Source organism: Phocoena sinus, chromosome 3, assembly GCF_008692025.1.
Source record: "Phocoena sinus isolate mPhoSin1 chromosome 3, mPhoSin1.pri, whole genome shotgun sequence".
In the NCBI taxonomy this organism is placed as follows: Eukaryota; Metazoa; Chordata; class Mammalia; order Artiodactyla; family Phocoenidae; genus Phocoena; species Phocoena sinus.
In genome coordinates, this window is record NC_045765.1 from 161770874 (window position 1) to 161795697 (window position 24824).

Below are 24824 nucleotides of genomic sequence, written 5' to 3' on the forward strand. Positions count from 1 at the left end.
CCCCACGCTGAGGTGGTGTTAGAGACCTCCACCCCGGGAAGGGAAGGAGCTCCACAAACCCTTGTGGGTCGTGAAGCTGTCCCATCTCCGGGCTTTAGTGATTCAGTTACAACATCACCTGCAGGAAAATGCAGGAAGCACGCCCAATAAGATATATGGAAACTAACACAAATTCTTAAAGAGCTAAAACCTTTGAGACGTGCGACAATCAGATGTAGCCCCTTCCTGCCTGGGAGGCATCAGGCAGATGTGAAGGAGCATTCTGGAGCCATACGACATTTGACAAGCTCTGTGTTGGCCGCGGCCCCCGCTCCCAGGACGAACGGGAGAGCAAAGTGGGGAAGCAGGCCCGGAGCCCACTCTATTCCCGACCTCCTTCAGCCCTCGGGAACAGTATCAACAGTCTCTAGACTGAGCGCCCAGGAAACGTGAACAGCACGGCCCACTCGTGCCTGCAATTCGGGAAGCAGTTCATTTTATTTTAAAGAAGACGGTAAAAGTTTAGAGATTTCTCAGTAGTTAACCTGCTATGGACTGGCATTCAATGCAGTACTTAAGAGCTACACGTTTCAAGAGACCTGCATTCGCTCTCAGTCGTGGGAGCAAAACTATTTTCTCCATGCACAGGAGCCGTCCCCCACACCGGCCCAGCCCCAGCCATCCAGTTCTAACTGCACATGGAAGAGATGCTCAGTCTACAGTCTGGACGGGAGCCTGGGGTTAACACCCGGGCAGCTGATGACCCCTTGGCCAAAAATGCCACGTGACCTTGACTTTTCACTGAGTGCCTGTGTTCCTGAATGTCGCTCGAGATATGGGGGTGGTTTTATGTGACAGAGAGATTACAGCATCCTACTGGACCGGGGTGTAGACACGGAACACGGACATGGAGAAAAGGACAAGGACGTGACACTGAATGAGTAGCTAGCTTCTCACTGCATTTGACGCTCTTCACTAATCACCGAATTAAAACCAGAGTCCAAGTCAGCGGCCACCAAGAGAAGCCAGCAGTTTCAGGTCAGGAATAGGGAGAGTCGAGCTGTCTGAAGCGTAAGGTCTGTGCGGCCGCTCTCCCTGCGGAGAAGGCCTTTCCCTGGGGTGGCTGGCACCTCACCACTGTCCTGTGTTCTACTGTATTATTACTGTATTGCTCCTCCAAAATCACTCATGTCGTGGAAGTGGGAAGGAAAAAAGATGCCTTGTTTTTATAACGAGGAGGGTGGTGCAGATGTACAAGGTGGTCAAACACAAGTTTTAAAGTTGCACCCAAGAATGTCTCCAACATCTCTGGCCAATTACATCTGCTGCCTTAGTTTTTCTCATGCATTTCTTTCCCAGAACAGGGTTCTGGGCGCAGGTGGTACGAGAGCCTGTGGGACAGAGTGAACAGTACAGTGGTGAGGGGCACATGGCTGCTCTGAATCTCGACTTTGCCACCAGCAACTCGTGGGACTTGGAGTGAATTACGAATCCACTTTGTGCCTCAGCTTCGTCATCTATAAAATGGGAATAATATCACTACTTGCCACTTTGGGTCGTTCTGAAGATGAAATGAAGCAATATATATATGGACAATGCTTAGAACAGAACCTGGTCCACAGTAAGTGCTCAGTAAGTCCTGTCATTCCTAGTCGTGTGTAATAGGGGAGAGACGAGAAATAGGAAATGTGTACATTAGGGAAAGAAAACACGTGCCCAGTAACAACACACATCACCATTTAAAAAATTGCGCTGGTTTTCTAAAATTTGGTTGATTTCATGGATCCATGCTTGCCGAACACTTGGACTGGATGAATGCAAGATGAAGGTCTCCACCACGTCACCCGTCCTTGATGTCAGAGCGAATTTACAGGGATCGTTCTCCACGTTTTCCTCCAGGCAAAGGCAACTCACCTTAAAAAAAAATTAAAGCATTAGTCACAATGGCCAAAAGGTAGAAGCAACCCGAGTGTCCATCAACAGGTGAATGGATCATCGAAACGCAGTCTGTATATACAAAGGACTATTATTCAGCCTTAAAAAGGAAAGACACTCTGTCACAGGCTACAGCATGGGTGGGCCTGGAGGACATTATGCTACGTGAAGTGGGCCAGCTATGCATAGACAACACTGTTACGATTCCACTTAGATGAGGCACCTAGGGTAGTCAGATTCCTCGAGACGGTAAGTAGAAGGGTGGCTGCAGGGCTGGGGGGGATGGAATGGGGAGCTAGTGTTTAATGAGGATGAGTTTTACTTTTACAAGATGGAAAGAGTCCTGGAGATGGATGGTGGTGATGGCTGCACGACAATATGGATGTACCTAATGCCACTGGACTATACTCTTAAAAATGGTTAAGATGGTAAATTTTATGTTACGAGGATACCACAATAAAAAAACTGAAGCACATTTATTTCCACTGGTCAAGTGCAAAGTGAAGTTCATCCTAGGTCAGAACTGAAACCACCACTTTTTGGTTGAGCTGCCATTTTTACTGCCTCAGAAATCCTTGTCTTGCTTTTTTATGACTCCTTTAACTCAGGTACATGGGGATGACCAGGGGTTTAACTAGCAGCTTAAACAGTTAACTAGAAAGGTTAACCTGCTGGGACCTCAGGCCTCCTCTGTCTCACCTTTGGTTTGTCCCCTTTACAAGACTCAGGGCCATCTGCAGTCATTTTATTTGTCTTTTTCTTCTATCAGAGAGCAAGCCAACCTACCTTGTCCATCCCTACAGCCCCTGCCCAGCTCTGAGGGCAGAGTAGGTCCTTGTTGAATGGAGAAGAGAAGACGACCCTGGGTAAGCTATCCTCTGAACTTAAATAATTTTACATGGTCCTAGAGAAGACGGAGCACAAAAACTAACCAAGACGAGGTCTTCTCATTATGGTAAAAATGAATGCTGCAGCCACATGTGTAAGACATCAGCCACTGGGGAACACAGACCGTAGACAGATGGAGTGAATTTAAAGGTTCTGAAACGTTATTAGAAAATTCTCTAAATATTTAATAAACTGAAGATCAGGACATGTCATAATTAAGAAGGAGACAGTTTATCAGCATGATGGGTACATGCGTTAACCCGTGAGAAAACAGGCAAACACAAGTTACCTTGATACTGTTCTTAAACAGGAATCCTGGCACGGAGAAGCCCTTTTTTTTATCGAGCGGCTCACTGAAAATGACGATCTGCTCAAAGAGGAACACCCGCCTCTCTTTGCATCGAGGCAGAAGCCCCGTGTCTTGGTCTGTGACCAAGAATGTGTCCTGCAAGAGCAGCTTGCCCTGGGCAACAATTTTACCCTAGAACACGGAGAAGGGGGCAAAGAAATAGGAGAAGAAAACATTGCATTCGAAGTTAAGACACAGGAAGTTGTTTTTTGTTTTTTAGCTTTCCTCCCACAGAATGCTACATTTTAAACATATTTTTCTTGTCTTAATTTATAGAGCATAAACATTTCTTTCACTAAAATGAGGTCTTAGCTCCAAACAGAAAAATCATCTAAATAAAATTCTTGCCAGCCTCTGTGTAAATCACTGGCCTCAGTTACAGTCAAAGACTGAAAGTGGATCTAAGGATCTAGTTCACAGTGGAAGAATGCTTCTCAAGGTGCGGTCCGCGGCCCGGTGGCACCAGCACCCCTGGCGGGACCCGCTCACAAAAGCACAGGAGCCTGGGTTTTCAGAAGCTCTCCAGGAGAGCCTGTGTGTGCTTTTTGGAGAACCACAGCACCAGCACGTTAAACCCAGATCTCTAGCAAAACAGTAGGCAAGAAAAGTAAAACCTTCCCGTCTTCTTACTCAACAGTCAAATTGAAAAAAAAAAAAAAAAAAGAAATAAAGGCTTCTGGTTCTGAATATCTTTAGGATACTAATAGGTAATATGTAATCTGAGTAGACTGTCAACTCATAGGAAAGTCTGTAGGCTAACGATGAGCACAGTGACCCTGGGGTCAAACTCGCAGGCTGACAGAGGACAGAAGGACGGGCCCCCTGCTTTCCACTACGCCTCATGCCAGGGAAGGAAACTCCGCTCCTGCAGCAGCAGAGGCCCAAGAGACAAAGCAGAGTCCTGCCTGTTCCCGCCACAAGGCGCTGGGCTTTGAGCAGAGGAAGGTACCCCCCCAAAGCAAATCAAATGCACCAAAAGAAGGTGAAAGAAAATATCAATCAGGTTGAAGGACGGTGAGAGACGCCAGAAAACCAAGCAAAAAGGATCAGCTTTCTCCAGGTGGAGACAAAGAATCCGAGACCAAAGAAAGTGATGGCAGCCAGAGGCCGAGGTTAAAGAAGAACGCATTACGTCAAATCCTTGCAGCCGCCCGACGTTCATCATGTCGTTGCAGCGCTTGGGGACGATGCACATGACCTCCACGGCTCTCTGCGGGGTGGCGTGGGGGGAAAGCAGAGTGAGCGTTCAGTTCCAGAGGGCAAGGCTGGAGCGCTAACCCTCAGATGCCGCTCCTCGATCAGTTCCTCCCCGTTCCCGCCCGCTGGTGTGCAGAGGGCACATCCGGGGCTGGGTAGACCCGCTGTCACCCGCCGCCCCCACCCCCCCAGGGACAGGCTGGGGACGCGCGGGGATTGAGAGGGGAGCCCAGGGCCCGGGGGTGTTAAGTACCTCTAGTTCTGACGTATCCAGGCTGGCTTTCTTGGAATACTTGAGGAAGTCCTGCAAGGGAAATGGAGAGAAGGGCATGACGAGGGTGATGGTCGCACAGCAGTAACCTTTTTGATCACGTGAGATGCCAGGCACTGGGTAATCCTCGTTTTTTCCTCCCAGTAACACAAAGAAAAGGTATCCTTTTGTGTATTTCAAGGCACAGTAGAGCAAAGTCAGACCAGATCTATCAAAGCGGGTCATGGTTCCTGTTTCACTCCAAGACAAGCGCTCATCTCTCTTTACATCCAGGTTCTAAGTTTTATACGTGAAGGAATCTCAACACCTCTAACAGTCACTTTCATGGTGGAAGATGGTGTGACTTTGCCTTCAGTGGTGCTTAGGAGTTTGAATCAATCAAGGGCCACTGCTGAGCCCATAGAGAGGAACAGGCAGGGATTAAATATTTGATTTCATCTGGAGCCCCAAGAAGATCAGAAAATATGTAAGGTGGATAGAGCCCAAGAAAGCTCATTGGTATTCAAGCTCTGTGGTGGGGAAAAAGCTCACTTTCATGGACCTTTGGCTCAGAACCTGATGTAAATGATAGTGTAAGGTGCCTTATTAAATTTTAAAAGATTTACTCAAATATTTCAAATCAGAAATGACAAGGCTGCTTCGTATTTTTTATAGAAAAGATTCCCGTCACCTGCCAAACCCTTCCATCCCCTCACGAGTCTTGTCCTCCCGCCACACGGGCTCCTGCCCCCAGCACGGGCACCGGCAAAGCCTCACCTTCAGCAGCAGCTGGTACTTCATGATTCTCTGCACTGGTTTGATCAGCAAGTCTGTGAGCTGCAGCCTGTGGCCGAGGCGCTGCTTTAAGTCCTGTGGTTTCAAAGCAGAAAGAAGGATCGTAAGTTTTGTCTTTTAAAGTCCCCGTAACTGTCAGAAATGCTAACTAACTACACTGCAGTAGAAGTAACTACTTCTAGAAAAGAGTAAAAAAGAGAAAAGATGCCAGGCTGCACACAACCAACAAGTGCTGTGCCTTCGCTCAGAATGTCCGAGTCTGACACTGAAAGATTTCTGAGCCGTTTTTCAAAAGCGTCTTTAATGCTTGCCTAAAATGGCCTTCTCTCAATTGCTTTCTTTTATTCATACAAACAAGTATTTTATTTCTAGGCTAAAAGTCGAGATCATTATTCTGAATTTGGAATGAGCCTTAAGTTTGAAATTGATTTTTAGAACCCCTTATTTTAACCATGACCCCAGTCCTCTGAATACTAAGGGATACGATCACAGCTTGAATTTACACTCATTTCTCTGATTTATAGGAAAGAAATACAGGTTCAGAACTCATATAACTGAGGCTAAATTTCCTGAGGATTGCTTAATGTCCTGGGAAACAAATGATATTTCAATTTCTTGAAATCAACTGTAACAAAGAAATACTTTGTTTGTAACTTAGGTCTTACCTCAAAAAAGGTATCGATGTATTCTGAAACAATGTGCTCAGACTTTGGTTTATTTTGACAATAAACTATGTACATGTGCAACCTTCTCTCCTAGGAATGAAAGGCACACAGATGGGTTAGAACACAGGTGCACATGCAAGTGTCAGCTCATTCATAAAGGAACGTTTCTTAAAACCCCATACTTTACCCAGCAAATACGAGAGGCTGTGAAAGGACACAGTTCTTAATGTTAAACGAAGAATCATTCTCCCCCTCTTCAAACATTGCCAGTGGTCCCAGGAAGCCTGGCTCTTTTCAGGAGGTTAGAAAAACCTCTTTAGTCTCAAATACTGAGGGCAGCAAGCCATCCCTTAATGCCCTGATCCTCAAAGTGTGGTGTGCACACCCCTGGGGTCCCTGAGGCCTTTCGGGGACCCATTAGATCAAAACTATTTTCCAAACAATACTAAGCTGTCATCTGCCCTTTCTGTTGCGCTACCATTTGTAGTGATGTGCAAAACCAGTGGTGGGAGAAACTGCTGGCATCTTAGCAAATATCTTTCACTGCTACACATGCCAGTTTCACCTAAGGATGTCCTTGATGAAGTGATAAAAATTCGTTGTATTAAAACTCAGCCATGGGGAATTCTCTGGTGGCGCAGTGGTTAAGAATCCGCCTGCCAACGCAGAGGAGATGGGTTCGAGCCCTGGTCCGGGAAGATCCCACATGTTGCGGAGCAACTAAGCCCGTGTGCCACAACTACTGAGCCTGCGCTCTAGAGCCCGCGAGCCACAGCTACCGAGCCCACGTGCCACAACTACTGAAGCCTGAGCACCTACAGCCTGTGCTCCGCAACAAGAGAAGCCACCGCAATGAGAAGCCCACGCACTGCAACGAAGAGTAGCCCTGCTCACCACAACTAGAGAAAGCCCGTATGCAGCAACAATGACCCAACGCAGTCATACATACATACACACATACATAAATAAATAAATACCAAAAAAAAAAAAACCCTCAACCATGGACTATACATCTTTTTAACGTTCCTGTGACAAAATGGAGATCCTTGTGACACTTGTGCCATGTGCTACAGGAGTCAAGGAAAAGCCCTCGTGTGGCTGAGCCATGAGCTGAACCGACTGCTTGTTTTCATGGACCATTTTTACTTGAAAGAATGATGGACACAAACTATAATTATTTACACGTGGGTATCTGGTAGGCAGTTTCCTGAATATGAATAAAATAAGCCTGTCTCATTTCAAGGCAAACAACCTGCAATGTCTATTAATAATGAAAACTTGAGCTGTCAAGCAAAAAATTATACTTTTGGAAAACATGGATTTGCTACCTGGAACATGACAATACTTAAAGACAATACTTAAAGAACATTGACAATACTCAATGAACAAATCTGATTTCTTGATACTGTTTATTGAAATGTTTCAACATCTGGAAGATCTGCCTGAATCAGTGAACCAGAATTTACAACGCAGGATGTCACAAGCTGGTGCAGGGGTAAAAGAGCCTTTAAGTGTGAGGCAGTTCAATGGCTTCTAGTGCAACAGCAAGAGAGGAGTTCACCAATGGGTTTTCAGACTCCATGTTGCGACTAACCTTTAAGAAATTCTCACTTGTTGAGTTTTGATGTAGTATCTAAGAAAATTATCTATACTTATCGGAAAAGGCTATTAAAACACTCATCCCTTTCCATCCAAATATCTGTGAGGATGGATTTTCTTCATAAATTTTAACTAAAAAACACACTACAATAGGTTCAATACAGAAACTGATATAAAAATGCATCTGTCTTCTATTAAGCCAGACATTAAGGAGATTTGCAAAAATACAAAAATCCTGGTCACTAATTTTTTGAAAATATAGTATTTTTTCCTAGAAAAACCCCCAAACTTTTACTGTTGACATGCTTCTTTTAGATACACACAAAAATTTGGTTATTATATTAAACCCACTGCACGTCTCGATACATCACCACCTGCACCAGACACCTGTTTGCCTACAGACATCCCCAAATGTTCCTCCTTCTGGTCTGGCTCTGGTCCCCTTCTGACCATCCTGTACTGTTTGTGAACTGAACAGCCAACTGGGGCCAGGTGACTGGGAAAGCTGATCATTCACGTGTAGAAGAGCAACAGGGGATTTTGAGTCCAACTCGCCGACATTGTACAGTTTGATTTTATTCTTAATGTTAAGTACTTTTGTAACCCACACATGAGTTCACCTTTAATCTGACAAGCCAATTACTAAATATGACAATACAGAACGGAATGTAAATAATGCTATTGTACTTACATGTTTAACAAAAAGGGATCCTAGTTTTTCTGGATCTTCAAGGCACTTCTCCAACTCTCCTAAAAAAAAGCTGAAATGAAAGGAGAAATATTAGAACCATTTCCAACTTGGCCTGCTAATTTTAGATTGAGATTTATATTTTCAAAATATTCTGTTTTGACAAAAACAATTGGGAAGTGTAAAGTATATGCTTAACAAATACAATGCACACTGAAAACATTCTGTTAGGACAGAAAACAGAAAGAGACACAGGTTTACAAGGCAAGGCAGAGTGAGACATCCCTCGACTGGCAAACTTCCCTTCCTCTGGATAATCAACCTTTTTGTCTCACTTTGTTTTTAAATGACACAAACAGTAATATCCCATCTGAATATGGGGTAAAAAATAAATGTTTCAAAGCAATTGGTCATTTTTCTTTCTAAAAACTTGGTCCTCATACCTGTGAGTTTCATATTCTTTCCATGGTAATTTTTAGGAGGCTCAAATTGGATAATAACAGATACAAAATACTGAATTGTTACCTGGGCTGGCTTTATAAAGTTTTCTCAAATATTATCAAAATCAACTTCTAGGTGGCACATATTAGCTTCCATTAAGATCGGAATTAGGTATCCACAGGAACAAAGCAGCTGGGGACAACTACTCTTCACTTCTTCTGGGCCACAGTAGTTGGTAAGATGTATGCCCACCTTAATTATCACTTACATATGTTGATATTTGTATCTGGTATTGTACTAACCTGCAAACCAGTACACCAATGAATGCTACATTGAACTGTGTTGCACTTGAGGATTCAATATCCCCTAGTTCTGCGCACGCCACGGCAGACACCACATTGCCGGGAGCAATTTCTCTGTCTGGTCGTCCCAGGGGCCTTGTGCCATTTCCCCTTCCCTGTCACAGCTTAAAACCAGCCTTGGGAGCAGATGACTAGATAACAGCACCGAATGTCCTTTTTTAAAATAGGTTTCACTGTAGATTAGGACAGGTGTGGCAAGGTACTGGGATCAAATTTGATTTTCATGGGCAATCATGTCTACTTTCCCCATTAAAGCTGACTTGAAAAAACTCTCTAACAGTAATTTGGATTTATTAAAGAGGTGGCTGCAATTCTAATTAGAAACACTCATCGAGTCTCACTCTATGCAGATGTTATCCTAAGTGCTTTACATGTATTAACTCAGTCACTCTTCACAAAAGTCCCATGAGGAGGGTAACACCGTGACCCACGTTGTGTAGAGGAAAGGATGGAGGCAAAGAGAGGGGAAGCAAAGGGCTCGGGGTCAGGACCGTGCTGTGAACCCAGGCGGTCAGGCTCGGTGACTGGGTTTCCAGCCTTCCCAACACGGGCAACCTGGATGGGTCAGCACAAAGAAGGTAAGAGACTTCCTCGTGCTGTGAAATGCAACCAGAAAAGGCCTCGGAACACCAATATTTCCTTTACACCAGCTACCTCCATGGGGCCACATAGGTAAGGAAATGAAATGAGTCAACAAATATCCTTTCTCGTTCGCTTGGCGTGATGCAGTTTAGCGGGTGATGACAGACTGTCCACCAACGAACATGGTATGTATTTTACGTACTCTCTGTGCCAGTCGTAAATCTGATGGATGTTGCCAAACACAATCTTGTCTTTGCCTTTCATGTCATCGGGAACGCCATCTTCTTTCATAAGTGCCATGTAGCCCTAAAATTAAATATTTAAAGATAAGATTATTTCATTGAACACGTTTGAATCAAGTAATGGTTTACTGATTGAGAGCCACAAAGGATAAAAGAGACGTACGTAAACTAATTCTTTATGTAAGAACAAAAACCCTTTGTGGGGCTTCCCTGGTGGCGCAGTGGTTGAGAGTCCGCCTGCCGACGCAGGGGACACGGGTTCGTGCCCCGGTCCGGGAAGATCCCACATGCCACGGAGCAGCTGGGCCCATGAGCCATGGCCGCTGAGCCTGCGCGTCCGGAGCCTGTGCTCCGCAACAGGAGAGGCCACAACAGTGAGAGGCCCGCGTACCATAAAAAAAAAAAAAAACGAAAAAAACAAAAAAATCCCCAACCCTTTGTGAAATGTGTCCTTAACTGGCCCTTGAAATACAGTTACATTCACTGACGTGATTTTCTCTCCCTAAACTATTTAGCATTCAAAGATCAAAACTCTTCTGAGGAATTGGAAAGTTTAAATAAATGTAAATGGTTTCATAAAACAAATCATCTTGTCAGCTTGTAAAGATTAAATACTTGGCCAGAAGCATATTTCCTCTGTTCTCGGTACTGATCTGATATAAACAGATTTTCTTTTCTTTTTGGATTATTTACATACTTTGTTAAACACGGATTTAACAACATACTTTTCACAAATTGATTTTTAATAACAGTTGACTAACTATGTTGCTAAAATGTGGTTTAAAACTTCTATATAACTTGAATGTGATTCAGCCTGTACAAGAAGCTCTGAAGTTTTCAAGTTACTGTTAGTAATGATTACAGACATGTCAAGCACGTTTAATCCTTTATGTCACGCAATTAACTGTAACAGCCATTACTTTTAATGGAATGTACATCCAAAAAGTATTGCCCTGTACTGTACATATTTGCAAAGTTGAAAGAATAAGTGATAAAGTTTTATATTATAAAAATAGCTTTTTGATAAGTTGAGTTTATTAATATGATTATGCCCTAAAGTTAATGGCAGGGACAAGCCTAGAAAAGAGCCCTTGATTTAGTATGAAAGGCAGTGGTTTTGCTATGGGTACAAAGTGCGTATCAACTTCTGGTCAGTGAAAGTGGTGACATATTCGTTCTGTGAAAACTACAAGCAAATGGCCTAGGGTGGTAGCCACAGACCAAGCTCTGAACCCAGGTGATTCAGGATGTAACTGAATCCATAGCTGGTCACATTGACTTTTCAACCAATGATGTCCTCATTTCTGTGGTGATACCCACTCTTGTAAAATAATTAAAGGCCAGATTTCCACAAAAGAAATTCAAAGGTTGGAGATAATATTTACAAACTTAATTATAAAAAGAAGAGACTATGTCAAGAGGCACCATGCAAAAAAGAAGCCTTTAAAAAGTGAATACCGACTGTTGAGATAATTGGCTAAATTTTACTTTTCAGAAATATTTTGTTGGTTGTTGTTATTGTGTTTTGCTTTAGTCAAAAATATTTTTAAAGCTTTTGAGAAGGTATCAGCTTTCAATTGTCCTGTACAACACCCCCCGTGGCAACCCTCAGGGCGGATGGATACAGGTTATTACATCTCTGAAACACACACCTCCACCACACAGCCGAGGTCCCGCACATAGTCACGTTCTGTCTCCACTAATTCTTGCAAAACGTAGCTGAAAAAAGAGAGAAAAAACAGCGTTTACCACCCACAATCCAAGGAATTTTCTGAATGAATTCATCCGCCCTTTTGCTTTCGTCAGGTCAGATTCTGCAGGGGCGGCTAGGAAGTGACCTCTCAAACTTGCACAACCGGATCTCCAATTCCTGTGTGTCCCCAGTCACTTACAGGTTCATGTGGGTGACCCACGGGTGCTGCAGAGGTCACAAGACACCTCGCATTCTGGGTGAATTCACACCACCGGACTCTGATCACATGCACGAGGACCGAAAGCAGCACAGACATAACTTTGTTATAAAGGCAAGATGTTAAAGGAAGCAGGGCTTTTGCTTGTTTGTGTTTTCATGATAAAGTCATTTTAAGCTTCGCTGGACATACAAAAGAAATTTAACTCAGATGTTTAAAGCCTTGGGTCTGATCACATCATTCAGAAGTATTTCTTTTCGTAAGGTTCAGTAACCGTTTAAGGCCGCTCAGATAATAGAAGACAATTCCTTGATCGGTTACAGCAAACAACCTCAGTTGACCTAAAAAGGTTCGTTGGTTGGTTGGTTGGTTTGTTCGTTCATTCATTCAGCCAACACTGGCCAGGCACCTCCTATGCGCCCGATGCCACGCTAGGTGCTGGGATACAGCACTCAATGAAACCAAGTCTCTGTACTCATGCAGCTGGTTAAGCTTTTTCCTGTTCTCCAAATGCAATTTTAAACCTTCTGTAATATTCTTCAAGACTTTTTAACTGAAACTGAAAAGCTCTACCACTAAGGTATGTTTCAAGTTTGGGGGACTGTATTTAATTTTACGTCATCTTCTTTTTCCTTCACAACTATGTATATAATAGAAAGTACGGCTGTTTCTCACCAGAAGTGACAGAAAATATTCTTGTCTCATTCTTATTTATAAATAAAGTATAATATACAAATAAAACAATAAAAGATGCAGCTATGGCTTACTGCACCCTCTTGAGGTTCTGTACGTTTGCAAACAAACGTACAATCGCTCAGCGAGAGACCCTGGGTCTCCTCCTCGTGTGACTCAGAGATGAATCCCAGCCACAGCTTCGTAGGTGACAAAGCCAGGAGGGAAGCCACCAAACAATGACAATGAAAACATTTCTTACTGCCGTCTCTTTAAAGAGCTGGATTTCCTCTCTTCCATCTCATCAATGGGTGAGGAGGAGGACAGAAGGGAGTTGTCTGAAGGGTTGAAGGAGGGGCTGCTACTGTCTCCCTGGTCCACGAGGAGTGAGCTGGGACGATCCTCCAGCGCCTAGAAGAAACCAGATCACCCGTCAGGCCTCCTGCCTACACAGCACGTGGGGCTGAAATTAGTACCAGAAAATCTCATACGTCAGAAAATACAGAAGGCCTGATTACAACACTATAGAGTCTATGTGTGTGAAATCACATCGTATTTAGCAACAAAACCCCCAGCATTAATTCTGAAACTGAGTAAGAGGGGCTGCACAAAAGAGGAGAGTTAGAATGAAAAGAACGGTGAATTTATATCCGTTCGTATATTCTGTTCCTGGTTACCAAATAATTAGAAACAATACCACAGACTGTACCCATTTCAAATCTAGACATTTTCTTTCCAGTTATATTCCTGTCACACGAAAGCATGACCATTTCAGAAGTGTGTGTAGTCGCCTCGTTCAGGCCGGTGTACCCAGACACACTGCCCACACTCCTGGCCGGTGGACCATGCAGCAACGTTAGCAAACCTCTGTTTTAATTAAACAGGTTCGTACTTCAATGCACAGAGATCAGGCAGCTAAAACTAATCTCTGTCTCTGTGACGCTCGCAACTTTCTTCTTCCTTAGTAAGTGGTTGCCATGCCAACCTTGAACACAACTTTTTCGGTGATCAATAAATCTCTGAGTTGAATATTGGTGACTTTTCTCCCTGGGTTAGTGTGATAATGATCAACTCGTTACTCTCTAATTGGCACCTACTAATTTTCTCTCTTCACCTGAATTCACAAAACTACCAGGGGTACAGGTGATAGTGCCTTTTTGTAAAAAATGAAATACAGTTGATTTACAATGTCGTGTTAGTTTCAGGTATCCAGCAAAGTGATTCAGCTGTATGTTTTTTTTCAGATTCTTTTCCATTATAGGTTATTACAAGATACTGAATCGTCTCCTGTGCCATAGAGTAGGTCCTTGCTGTTTATCTATTTTAGATATAGAAGTATGTTCCTGTTAATCCCAAACTCCTAATTTATCCCTCCCCCCTACCTTTCCCCTTTGGTAACAGTACGTTTGTTTTCTACGTCTCTGAGTCTATTTGTTTTGTAAATAAGTTCATTTGTATAATTTTTCAAGATTCCATATATAAGTGGTATCATATGATATTTGTCTTTCTCTGACTTACTTCACTTAGTAATGATAAGCTCTAGTTGCGTCCATGTTGCTGCAAGTGGCATTATTTCATTCTTTTTTTTTTAATGTCTGAGTAATACTCCATTGTGTATACGTACCACATCTTTATCCATTCATCTGCCGATGGATATTTAGGTTGCTTCCATGTCTTGGCTATTGTGAATAGAGCTACAGTGAATGTTGTGGTGCGTGTATCTTTTCGAATTAGAGTTTTCATCTTTTCTGGGTATATGCCCAGGAGTGGGATTGCTGGATCATATGGTAGCTCTACTTTTAGTTTCTGAAGGACCCTCCGTACTGTTCTCCATGCTGGCTGCACCAATTTACATTCCCACCAACAGTGCAGGAGGATTCCCTTTTCTCCACACCCTTTGATGATGGCTATTCTGACCAGTGTGAGGTGACATCTCATTGTAGTTTTGATTTGCATTCTCTGATAATAAGCTATGTTGAGCATCTTTTCATGTGCCTGTTGGCCATCTGTATGTTTTCTTTGGAGAAATGTTTATTTAGGTCTTCTGCTCATTTTTTGATTTTTTTTTTTTTTTTTGATATTGAGCTGCATGAGCTGTTTGTGTATTTTGGAGATTAATCCCTTGTCAGTCACATCATTTGCAAATAGGTGATAGTTCTTTTAAATTTTTCAAAGCACCCTGGCTGGGCAGAGATGACCAAAAGGTATTTCAACAACTTAACGGGGAAAATGTGATTTACTTCTCTTCAAACAAAAGCCCAATACAAACTACAAGAACACTTAATATTTCCTATCATATTAAAACCTTTAATGCTTGTCCTATTTCCCCCCTAGGAGTAACAGGCTGAAGCTGACGCCATCACTGAGCACAGCTTTGAGAACACCAAGTCTGTTCCTGCAATCGTGTTCAAACCCATGGAGCTGTACAAACACACCAACTCCTGCTCTTAGTTATGAAAAACAGTTAAAGGACGGGGCTTGATGGGAAAGTAGCATTCTTATTTTTAAATGAATAGCTCTTGACCTCTAGTGGAAGCACACATCTCGTGGTAGCAGCAGGGCCTGGTCCATGCGCGTGGTCCTGGAGGCCTTGGACAGGAGACTCAGGAGACTGGAGGCTGGAGGACGAGGGAGGGAGCAGCGGCGCCGTCTCCTGCCCAGATGTGCAAGGAAACAGCTGAAGCTCGTTAGCTTTAATTACGGTCACTTGAACGGTGAGCAAAGAGAGAGACAAGAAAGGTTCCAGATGGCCGCTCACGCAGAGGAGTGGGCGGAGAGGCCCCGTCTGGACCTGCCCCAGTGGCATCCAGGCTCCTTCCGCTGCCTCTCCTGGACATGCTGGTGTGGACCCCGGTGGGTGGCCAGGGAGGGTGCAGGCGCGCCCCCAGGCTGCAGTCACGCTTGTGCCATCCACTCCTGGCTGCCCAGTGGCTCTCCCACCAACGGTGCGCGAGTGAAAAGGCTCAAAGCTGCCCCAGAGCTGGAATTACTGGGACTTTACAGGTTCAGATGAATTATCTGTGGAACCTTCTGGGTTGGGTGGGGTTTTGTGGGTAGGTTCTTGTCAACTTTCCCTGTTTCTTAAATGAAGAGAGACTACCTGTGCAGACCTAGCTCTTCTGAGTTTAGTTTTGGTAAACTGATTTTCTTAAGAAACTGCCCATTTCATCCAGGTTTTCAAATTTGCTTTCAAAGCGTTGAACAAAGTAACGTGTCATGATTGTTTCAATTCCCTCAGTTTATCTTTCCTTTGTAATTTCTTCTGTTGTGAATTTGGGCTATTTTCTTTGGAGGGTTACCTGAAGTCCATATGTTTTGAAAGAACAAATTTTGGGTTTTATTTCTTATTCTATTTTTCTGTTTTCCAACTCATTCATTTCTGCTTTTATCTCTGTGAATTCATTCCTTCTGCTTTTTTAAAGAAAATTTTGTTGTTCTTCTAATATCTTGAGCTACATGTTTATTTCACTGATTTTCATTCTTTCTTGTATCTCCCTTTATATTCAGATCGACAAAGAGAAGGAAACTCCAAAGTCAAATTCAGTCCCTGTAGCTGTCGGCTGCCATTGCCCACACCTTCCAATACTGATCAGGAACGTGGAGGTGGAGAGAGAGGCGAATTCCAAGGAAAGGTGTGCGGGGCGGTTTTTCCTTTTCAGACGGAATCCGCAGGTTCAGGGCGAGGAGAGTCAGTTCCCTGAACACACACCGCACGACAGCAGGACACCTTCTCCCCTCGCCTTCCCAGTCCACTGCACACACAGCTTTGGAGGGATAATGGTTCAGCATTCAAATCCGATCACGAAGTCATGAGCGCCTAAGAGCCGGCCCTCAGGAAAACGAACAGGAAGACCAAGGAGCCACAGCACACGGTGAGATATGCAGGAGTAACTCAGAGTCATGGGGAGCATGACAGGGTAAAGGATATTAAAATGGTTCACTAGAGGTTTTAGTGACAAAAAGTGCTTCCTGTGTGAGGATTAGTGACCAGAAACCAAGGGAGAGTTATGTTTCCCCTGAACCAGAAAAAGAGGGCAGAATTTAGATTACATTCCACGTAGAATGAAGAAGAGATGCGCTCACCATAAAAAGCCTAAATATGGTTCTGCAACGGGGAGGGGAGGCACGAGTGAGCGCCCAGGTGGAGGGAACCCGGCTGGGAGCTTAACAAACAGCAGTCGGTTTACCATCCCGTTTCCAGCTGAGAGGTGGGCTCAGAGAGGCGGAAGCGGTCAGTAGGAGAGTCTGAACCCACACCTATCTGATTCCAAAACGTACGCCCTTTCCACTCTGCCAACAGCTTTATGCCCGTTAACTTCAGAAGAGACATAAGTGAGTAGAAATAAGTCAGTTTCAATGGATAAAGTTTAATTATTCAGAACTTAAAAGGGGGAGTAAAGCAGTAAGAGCTGAGAGACCAGCCATAGATCTCCTCTCCATCTGAAGTCCATCTGAATTAATTACACATGAATCTCAGCCCACTTACAATGTAATCCATTCAGATACTTGCAGAATAACGACGAGCAGGTTGACAAAGTGTTGTCTCACAACATTCCTTGGGAAAACTACTTAAATTACTAGACAAAAATGATTTTAATGATCATATAACTGATGTGTATAAACGGCTGTTTTGAAAATGTTTAAGGATGTTTAAGAATGCTTGAAAACTCATTAGATATCATTTAAGCATCTTTTTAGACCATTAATCAACTTGTCTCTCAAAAACATAGCCAGGATGTGGTTTAGCTCAGTTCCTACTCACATGATCCCGAATTTTTGACCAGTGGAGTCAAGTCCTTGACTTACTTACCAAGTCCTAGCAGCCCTGCTGCCTAATGTCTTGTCTAAGCTCGAAGCCCACTGCGTCCTTCTCAGATCACAGCACAGAACACCAAGCAGGGAGAATTCCAGCTACGGCAGGGCAATACCTGTCAGTCTGAATTTTGGATACAATTCCCCATTTGACCTAGTCCACCAGCCTCATTAGAAGCTGCTTAGGGGTGGGTGGGAGAAGAAACTGGAGTTATATACATGGTAACCTAGTTAATACTGGCTTTGGAAGATAAATTCCTAACTTTAAAGAAGTACAGTTAATTCTTGAACAATGCAGGGGTTGGGATGCTGACTCTCTGTATACGTGGTTCCTCGGTATCTGTGGTTCTGCTTCTGTGGATTCAATCCAGGGCAGACTGTGTTGTACTAGAGTATTCACTATTGAAAAAAATCTGCATATAAGTGGACCCATGAAATTCAAACACATGTTGTTTAAGGATCCATTGTATACTCTTTGATCTAGCAATTCCAGTGCTGGAAATTTACCCTACAGGTTTAATCACACATATAAACAAACAATGGATGTTTACAGTAGTGAAAATTGAAAACAATTGATATATATTATTATGAATTTATTTAAATAACTTATAGTAGATTTCTATCTCTGCCCCTTAGCAGCTGGTCAACTTTTTAAGCATTCTGTGTGCCTCAGTTTCCTTATCTGTAAAATGAGAATATGACAGTACATGCCTACCTCGTAGGGCTGCTGTGGGGAGTATATACAAAGAAACTGTCTGGAGGGAAACACATCAAACTCATGGAGAATGGAATGTGGGAGAGGCCGAGGGCTTTTACTTTAGGAGGTGTGACTTTTAAAAGATGCTGTAGGGTAGCAGGATATACTAGTCTAAAATGTTGTTACCATTACTGGTTTTTCTATTTCACAGGAAAACTAAAGAAACACAGAAATTTATTGATTTCAATCAGTTAGAAACAATGCAAACCTAACTTCAATAAATCAACATTTGATTTGGGGCTTTTATTAAATGAATCCATGTTGACCAACTGGCAACAGAGAGGTCACAAAAAGAATAAAGCCCTTATACAGCAATGCAAACCCTTCTCTCTCATACACTGCAAACCCAAGTGAAAGATCTCAGAGACAGAGAGAGAGAGACTCCCAGTGGTACCTGTGAGTCCAATGACCCTGTGCACAGCTTTGGACAAGACTGGAGTTGACCACATTGGCTATGACGGTGCCAGCACCGCAGACAATGTGGGTGCAGGAAAGGACTGACCTTGGCTCCTGGGAGGTCCCTCTAAGCCTGTGGAATGTCCTGCCTGATGAAGTCTCTGTTTACCTGGGGTTTTGGGGCTAAGACAGACAGTCTATGCTAACAGTGTGACTTTGGGTGAGGGCTTTGGTCCACGTCCTATCTTAATCCCTGGAGAGGCAGGGGACAAGGGTGAGCCATGTGAGCTCACCCTCGTGTATGTGACTGAGCCCAAATAAAAACTCTGAACACCAAGGCTCGGCGGGGCGGGGGGTGTCCTGGCTGGTGACACCCTGCACGTATCATCCCACACTGTGCGAGGCGGGGAGAGTCAGTGTTGGGCACATGACTCCACTGGGAGAGGACAATGGCAGCTTGAACCTGACCCTCCTGGACCTGCTCCTGCACCCCTTCCCTGGCTGATCTTCACCTGTGTCTTTTCACGGCAATGAACCGCATCTGCGGCTTCTCTAAGTTCTGTAAGTCCTTCAGGCCAATTACTGAACCTGAGGGTGGGCCCGGGCTTCCCGAACTCTGTCCTGCAGACCAGAGCCACACCTGGATGAGGGCCCGCCCACCTACAAGTAGCACCCTGGAGCAGCTTCCAGCCCTCAGCCTGAGTCTCTGGGGAGCCTTACCATCTTGCTTTTCACGAGTTCCTCGATCGCACTGACAAGCTCGGCTGCGCTTGGCGTTTCGGAGCTGGTGGGCCGGACCAATAACCGAGAAGAGGCCTATGGAGGAAGTCGAGAAAAAGAGAGGGGGAGGGAAATGCATCGTGTTAGTCACTGGGCAGACAGAATTCTCCTGCAAGCTCAATCTCCTTTCAAAAGTAATTCCAGACAAAAAGACCACAAGTTTGTCTTTGTTTGCATTTATTTAAAGCCATCTTTTAAAATTTACAATATTCTGACATGAAATACTAAATAAGACCTGTCTGGGATACATGTGGAAAGCAGACGAAGTCTGTTTCTAATCAGCAGTCATGTACCATCAGAATGTTTTTCAAAGAGGTGACTGGGCACGGGAAAATTCTAACTTTTGCAACTGCTGGCTAGGCTACTGGCTAAGGAGGAAAAGGCAGAGAATCTGATCAACAGAAGAGTGAAAGGCTTAAGGGCTAATGAGTGAACCCTTTAAAAAATCGGGAAACAAAACTGGATACTAAAAATGGCTTTACTGTGTGGATGGGGTTAAAAGAAAGAAACAAGAAAAGGAAAGGAACCGGGAGTACTGGCCAGACAGGGAAGAGGGGGACAAGCTCACCATTTTCTGTGCCATCCACTTCCCCAGTGATTAGTGCAGAGGACAGGAGATCTGTGGCCTCACAAGCTATCAGATGCCATTTACGGCTAGAGTCGGGGTGTACAGGGGTGGACAGGTAAGGAATCTGGGGGAGGGGCTACTGAGTTCGAGTTTCAGTAATTAGCAAACACGCTGTGTTTGCAGATTACTTGCACCGTTAATTTACTGGAAACTAGAAGAGGGGTGTAATATGAACCTTGCTTCATATTAAGGACAGCAGAGATGCATGTGACACACGGCTAGCTGTCCTAACGATGCATGTCTCACAGCAGACAGATACGGATTTATACGTTTACAACGAGGCTGTTACAATGCGGATCCAGATATGCACTTGGCAAAACAAATGCTGGCTTGGTCTAATGAAATCTGGAAGATGAGGTGAAGAAAACAAGGAAAAAATTCAAATGGAGAGGTAAGGAAACTGAGCCAAAACAGACACAGAACACAAATCAACATAATGCTGCAGTGAAAGTTTACGAAAAGAGAAAACAGAACAAAACAAAACATTAGTCACAAGATAATATACTCTCCGGGAACATCACTATAGACTTTTTGTAAAGGAAGAATTTCTGTGGGTAATACCCAAAGAGGTAACACAATAACCAATAAGTGATTTTGGCAAACAGAAGAATATAGTGCAATCCACTCTTTCAATGGAGAAAAATACCCTCTTATTCGGTAAATAAGTCAACCAGGCCTGGCACCTCACTTTCGGCTAACCATCCACATTTACACAATTCTGGTTTTCTGCTTTTAAAACGCTATGGCTTAGAACGCTACAAAATAACCCAGGAGCTGTCAGAGCCTGGCTTCCTGGCGGGTCTGCTCTGGGCAGTGGGGCGCGAGCTTCTCTCCCATCTCAGGCCACCCTGCCCACCGCCCCCCACCCCATGGCACGGGGTCTGTACCTCAGATGCCCTCCAAACCCCAGTCTCGAACCCAAGCTCCCTCCTTCTGCCAAGCCCACTGCGCCCCTGCTGTGCACTGAGGGCCCCGGAGCAGGAGGGAGAAGAGGAGTTCTACAGAGAAGGCGCCTTAGGTTAAGGCTAACGCGTGATCGGCCTTTGGCCTCACGGCCGTTGATCACTGAGCCAGGGCGACCCCGGGTCATCACGCACGAGCCCATCCAGCGAGTGACTGTGTTAGCACTGAGGGAAGTCAGGGAAGGAAAAAGGGGAAGAAGGGGGAAAACTGACGAAAACATCTGTTTTATTCAGAAACCTTAGTTTCTGCCAAAAAAAAAAAAAGCACCAGTAATGACTCCATAGGATGGTTTTCAACACCTGCCGATTTGGAGAAGCAGGATGGGCCAGAAATTGAGAGGATGTATAAGCCACAGTTACCAGGTTTCCTTCTTGATATTTTAGGGCTGTACAGAGTAATTTTAGATTATGTAAGAACTCAAAACAACCCACAAAACAAAATATAAGATTTACTTGGCTTGAAGCCTCTGCATACGTCCAAAGAGGAAATTCATGGTTTCGAACTGATTCCTGCACTTTGACAAACTCCGGTTTGACCCAGATGTTTGCCACGTTGGTAAAAGGAACTGGACAGCAATACCATCCCATCTGAAAACCACACCTGTGTGCAGACACCTAACAGAGAGAACCAGATGGGCTCGTGTGCGTTTAGGACGCAATCACGCAGGTGGCGTGCGACTTCTCTGCCCTCTCAGGGACCCTGGTTAGTACAGTGAGAAAAATTAAAATGACTTGAAAAGTAGCAATTACGAAAGCATCCATTAAAAATGCACTGAACGTCTGTATACAAGCGCACGTGTACGAGAGACTGCGTGGGTTCCTACAGCTTAGTCTAAATGGCCTTTGCTATCTATACTTTTGGGGTGAAAGGCATCTTCCAGGTGCCTTTTCACAGCCCGGGTCGCTCTCTATGTCCTGCAAGGAGGCTGGGGCACGGCGGCAGGCAACCACCAGGCCCTCTCCTGGCGAGGCTCGGTGTGGGCGTGGGCCCCCTTACCTTGTCGTCCTGTGAATCCGGCTGCAGCAGGCTGTGCTGCTGGATGGCCATGGGCGGGGGCAGGGGCACGGCATCGGCGCCCTCCTCCCCTTCTTCCTCTCCGCAGCTCTGCATGCCCGAGGACGAGGATTTGGAGAGCGTGCCGCTGCTCAGGCCCTCGTTCCGGCCTCTCTGAAACCAGACCGACATTCGCCCATTGGAACCCGGCCCTGACTGTCCAATGTCAGTCCACAGAAACTGAGCCCTCAGGGGTTAACTGGAAAAGCACAGCCGGGATCGAAACTGAGAGGAGAAATCAAGGCCAAGCTCCTTCCAACCCTGGCGGGAGCTTCCACTCCCTCCAGCAACCCAGCTCCCTCGCTTGCCAACTTGGACGAGGGAAGGGCCACTGACAGTGTCTTGGGAAGGGACTGCCAACGTTAACCGTTAGGCTCTAAACACATCTGATCTTCAAGAAGCCAATTTAAAAAGAAGGTTCAAAACTCTGAACCATAACCCTTAGTTTCTCTAGTCTCATACTTCACTTTTTGTTACTTTGCTCAAATAAAACTCACTGACATCAGGAGGACATAAAGAAAAATACAATTCAAGGTGTACTTTAAGAATCTGAATTAAGTATCTCATTAATTTCCCCCTGTTCTTACTTTTAGAAAAAAATTTCAGTTTTTCATTTCTATCACGGGGACACAGTATATATAAAACAGAGAGATGAGGACATAAATGAACCATACGCTCCAGTGAAAACCCACGGTGAAAACACACCCGGGCAAAAAGCAGCAGAAACCCCACATCTGCAAAATAAATTGAACGATACAAATCCTGTCTTCTCTCTCTCTCTCTGCCTTTTTTTGAGCCTGTGAGGGAACTGGGAGATAGGGGTCCAAGTTAAAAACTCTGAGGGCCCCTCACTGACACCACACTGCTGAAGGTTCATCTTGGGGACCATAAAGGAATTCGGTTCCTTGCAGTATAATTTTAAGCTCCCACCTCCTCCAAAACAGGGGAAATTAAAAATAATTCCTGGCTGACCTACATACATTTATCTTCGATGACATGAGAATAAGCCAGTGTTTACTGCTGGGTCAGCAAAGTATATTAACTGTGTGCTTTCTACTCAGGACAAGACATAAGCATGAATGTGTATGAGTACGGGGGCAGGGGTGGTGGTGGAGGTAAGTGGAGGATGCAAACATTCCCTTAGTCCTTCCAAGTCTAAAACTGGTGCTCTCCTTGCAAAATGCTGCCCCCGTGGTTGAGTGCTAACCTCAGGGGCCACGTAAATCTTTTGCCTCCCGGGAGGCACCCCTGGCTTTGCCTGTGATGGAGGTGAGAGGGGGCTACGGTGGCCGGGCACCACGTTCTCCTGAAGCAGGCGGGGTTGCCCACGGTCCTCTGATTTCTTGATCCGAGGCCACGCGTGGGTCCCTGACTCTAGACGCTGCTAGAGGAACGGAGCGGGGCTCTGACCCTGGTCCTTTCCAGAACTTAGGGAAAACCACCAGACGAGTGTATTCGCTGTTCCCAGGACCCGGAGGGAGATGCCGGAGGCCCTGACCTCTTCCACCGTCTCGTCCTGCGGGGTGGCCGCGCTGTCGTCCGAGTCCTTCTGCGAGCCAGCGTCGGCACTCTTGCGGACCTCCCTGCTCTTCTTGTGCTTGTGGGCCAGCTTCTTCACGTGCCCGTCAGCCTTGCCGCTGCTCAGCCGCCGCACCGGGCTCGTCAGCCACTTGCGCAGCGTGTTGCCTGGGCGCTTGGGGCCCGGGGAGCTCTGCGCCCCCATCATGTGGGGCTGGAGGGAGGCCACGGAGGCAGGCGGGCTGGCATCGTTGCTGGAGACGGACAGCGAGTCTGCGGGGCAAGAGCGAGAAACAAACAAGTGTGACTGGCAGCCCCCAGAGTCCTGGTTGGTGCCGCCGTGCCGGCGAGCAGCGTCACCACCCAGGCGAACACCAAGTTCAGGGGCCGCCGGGAGTGGCGTCTGGTGGCTCTGCCCTGGGGGGAATGTCCACATGCTCACCCATCAAATGGCTCCCCAACTTGAGCTTTGCTAGCGGTGATTCTTCTCCAGGTGTATTGCCCCCTCCAAAACCCCCCAAGTCACCAGTCCTGGAGACCAGCATCATTATCGCACAGGCTCAAAATGTCACTGTCACTCAAAATATCACAGACATTGGAGGACACACTGTTTGAATTATTTTCACCCATCTCCTCGATAGACAAGAACCAAGAAAGAATGGCTTAAAGAAGAACTTAAAGAAAGTTAAAAACTAATCCTGGTGGATAAATGTGCAGTTTCACTCACTCCCATGAATAGAAGTACCACTCAATAAATAAACATGGGCTTCCTTGGCGGCGCAGTGGTTAAGAATCCGCCTGCCAATGCAGGGGACACGGGTTCGAGCCCTGGTCTGGGAAGATCCCACATGCCGTGGAGCAGCTAAGCCTGTGCGCCACAACTACTGAGCCTGTGCTCTAGAGGCTACGAGCCACAACTACTGAGCCTGCACTCTAGAGCCCACGAGTCACAGCTACTGAAGCCCGTGTGCCTAGAGCCCATGCACTGCAACGAAGAGTAGCCCCTGCTCGCCGCAACTAGAGAAAACCCACGCGCAGCAACAAAGACCTAATGCAGCCAAAAATAAATAAATAAACAAATAAAATGTTTAAAAAAATAAATAAATAAACACACACGAGTATAGGCACACCTTGGGGACGTCGTGGGTTCGGTTCCAGACCACTGCCATAAAGCCAATATCGCAATAAAGTGAGTCATAAAGTTTTTGGTTTCCCAGGGCATATAAAAGTTATGTTTCCACTTATTGTAGTCTATTCAGTGCCCGATAGCATTGTCTAAAAAAATGTACATACTTTAATTAAAAAATACTTTATTGTTAAAAAATGCTAACCATCAACTGAACCTTCAGTGAGCTGTAATCTT

At 45.1% G+C, this 24824-nt stretch overlaps 1 protein-coding gene across 5 annotated transcripts in view; it reads right to left on the minus strand.

Annotated features, from left to right (window-relative positions):
* TRIO (trio Rho guanine nucleotide exchange factor) overlaps window positions 1-24824 on the minus strand; it is a 374356-nt gene that overhangs the window by 17920 nt on the left and 331612 nt on the right. For 4 of the 5 annotated variants that reach the window (XM_032626733.1, XM_032626732.1, XM_032626734.1 and 1 more), the window contains 13 exons: window positions 23442-23734; window positions 21887-22057; window positions 19240-19335; window positions 12817-12965; window positions 11625-11691; window positions 9933-10036; window positions 8349-8418; window positions 6059-6148; window positions 5376-5468; window positions 4602-4652; window positions 4284-4361; window positions 3092-3283; window positions 1716-1893 (listed from right to left, as the gene is read on the minus strand). In XM_032626733.1, coding sequence (XP_032482624.1) covers window positions 1716-1893; window positions 3092-3283; window positions 4284-4361; window positions 4602-4652; window positions 5376-5468; window positions 6059-6148; window positions 8349-8418; window positions 9933-10036; window positions 11625-11691; window positions 12817-12965; window positions 19240-19335; window positions 21887-22057; window positions 23442-23734 — 1632 coding nt within the window. Of the gene's footprint in view, window positions 1-943; window positions 955-1715; window positions 1894-3091; window positions 3284-4283; window positions 4362-4601; window positions 4653-5375; window positions 5469-6058; window positions 6149-8348; window positions 8419-9932; window positions 10037-11624; window positions 11692-12816; window positions 12966-19239; window positions 19336-21886; window positions 22058-23441; window positions 23735-24824 lie in introns of those variants that run through there. The other variant, XM_032626737.1, reaches the window with a different exon arrangement.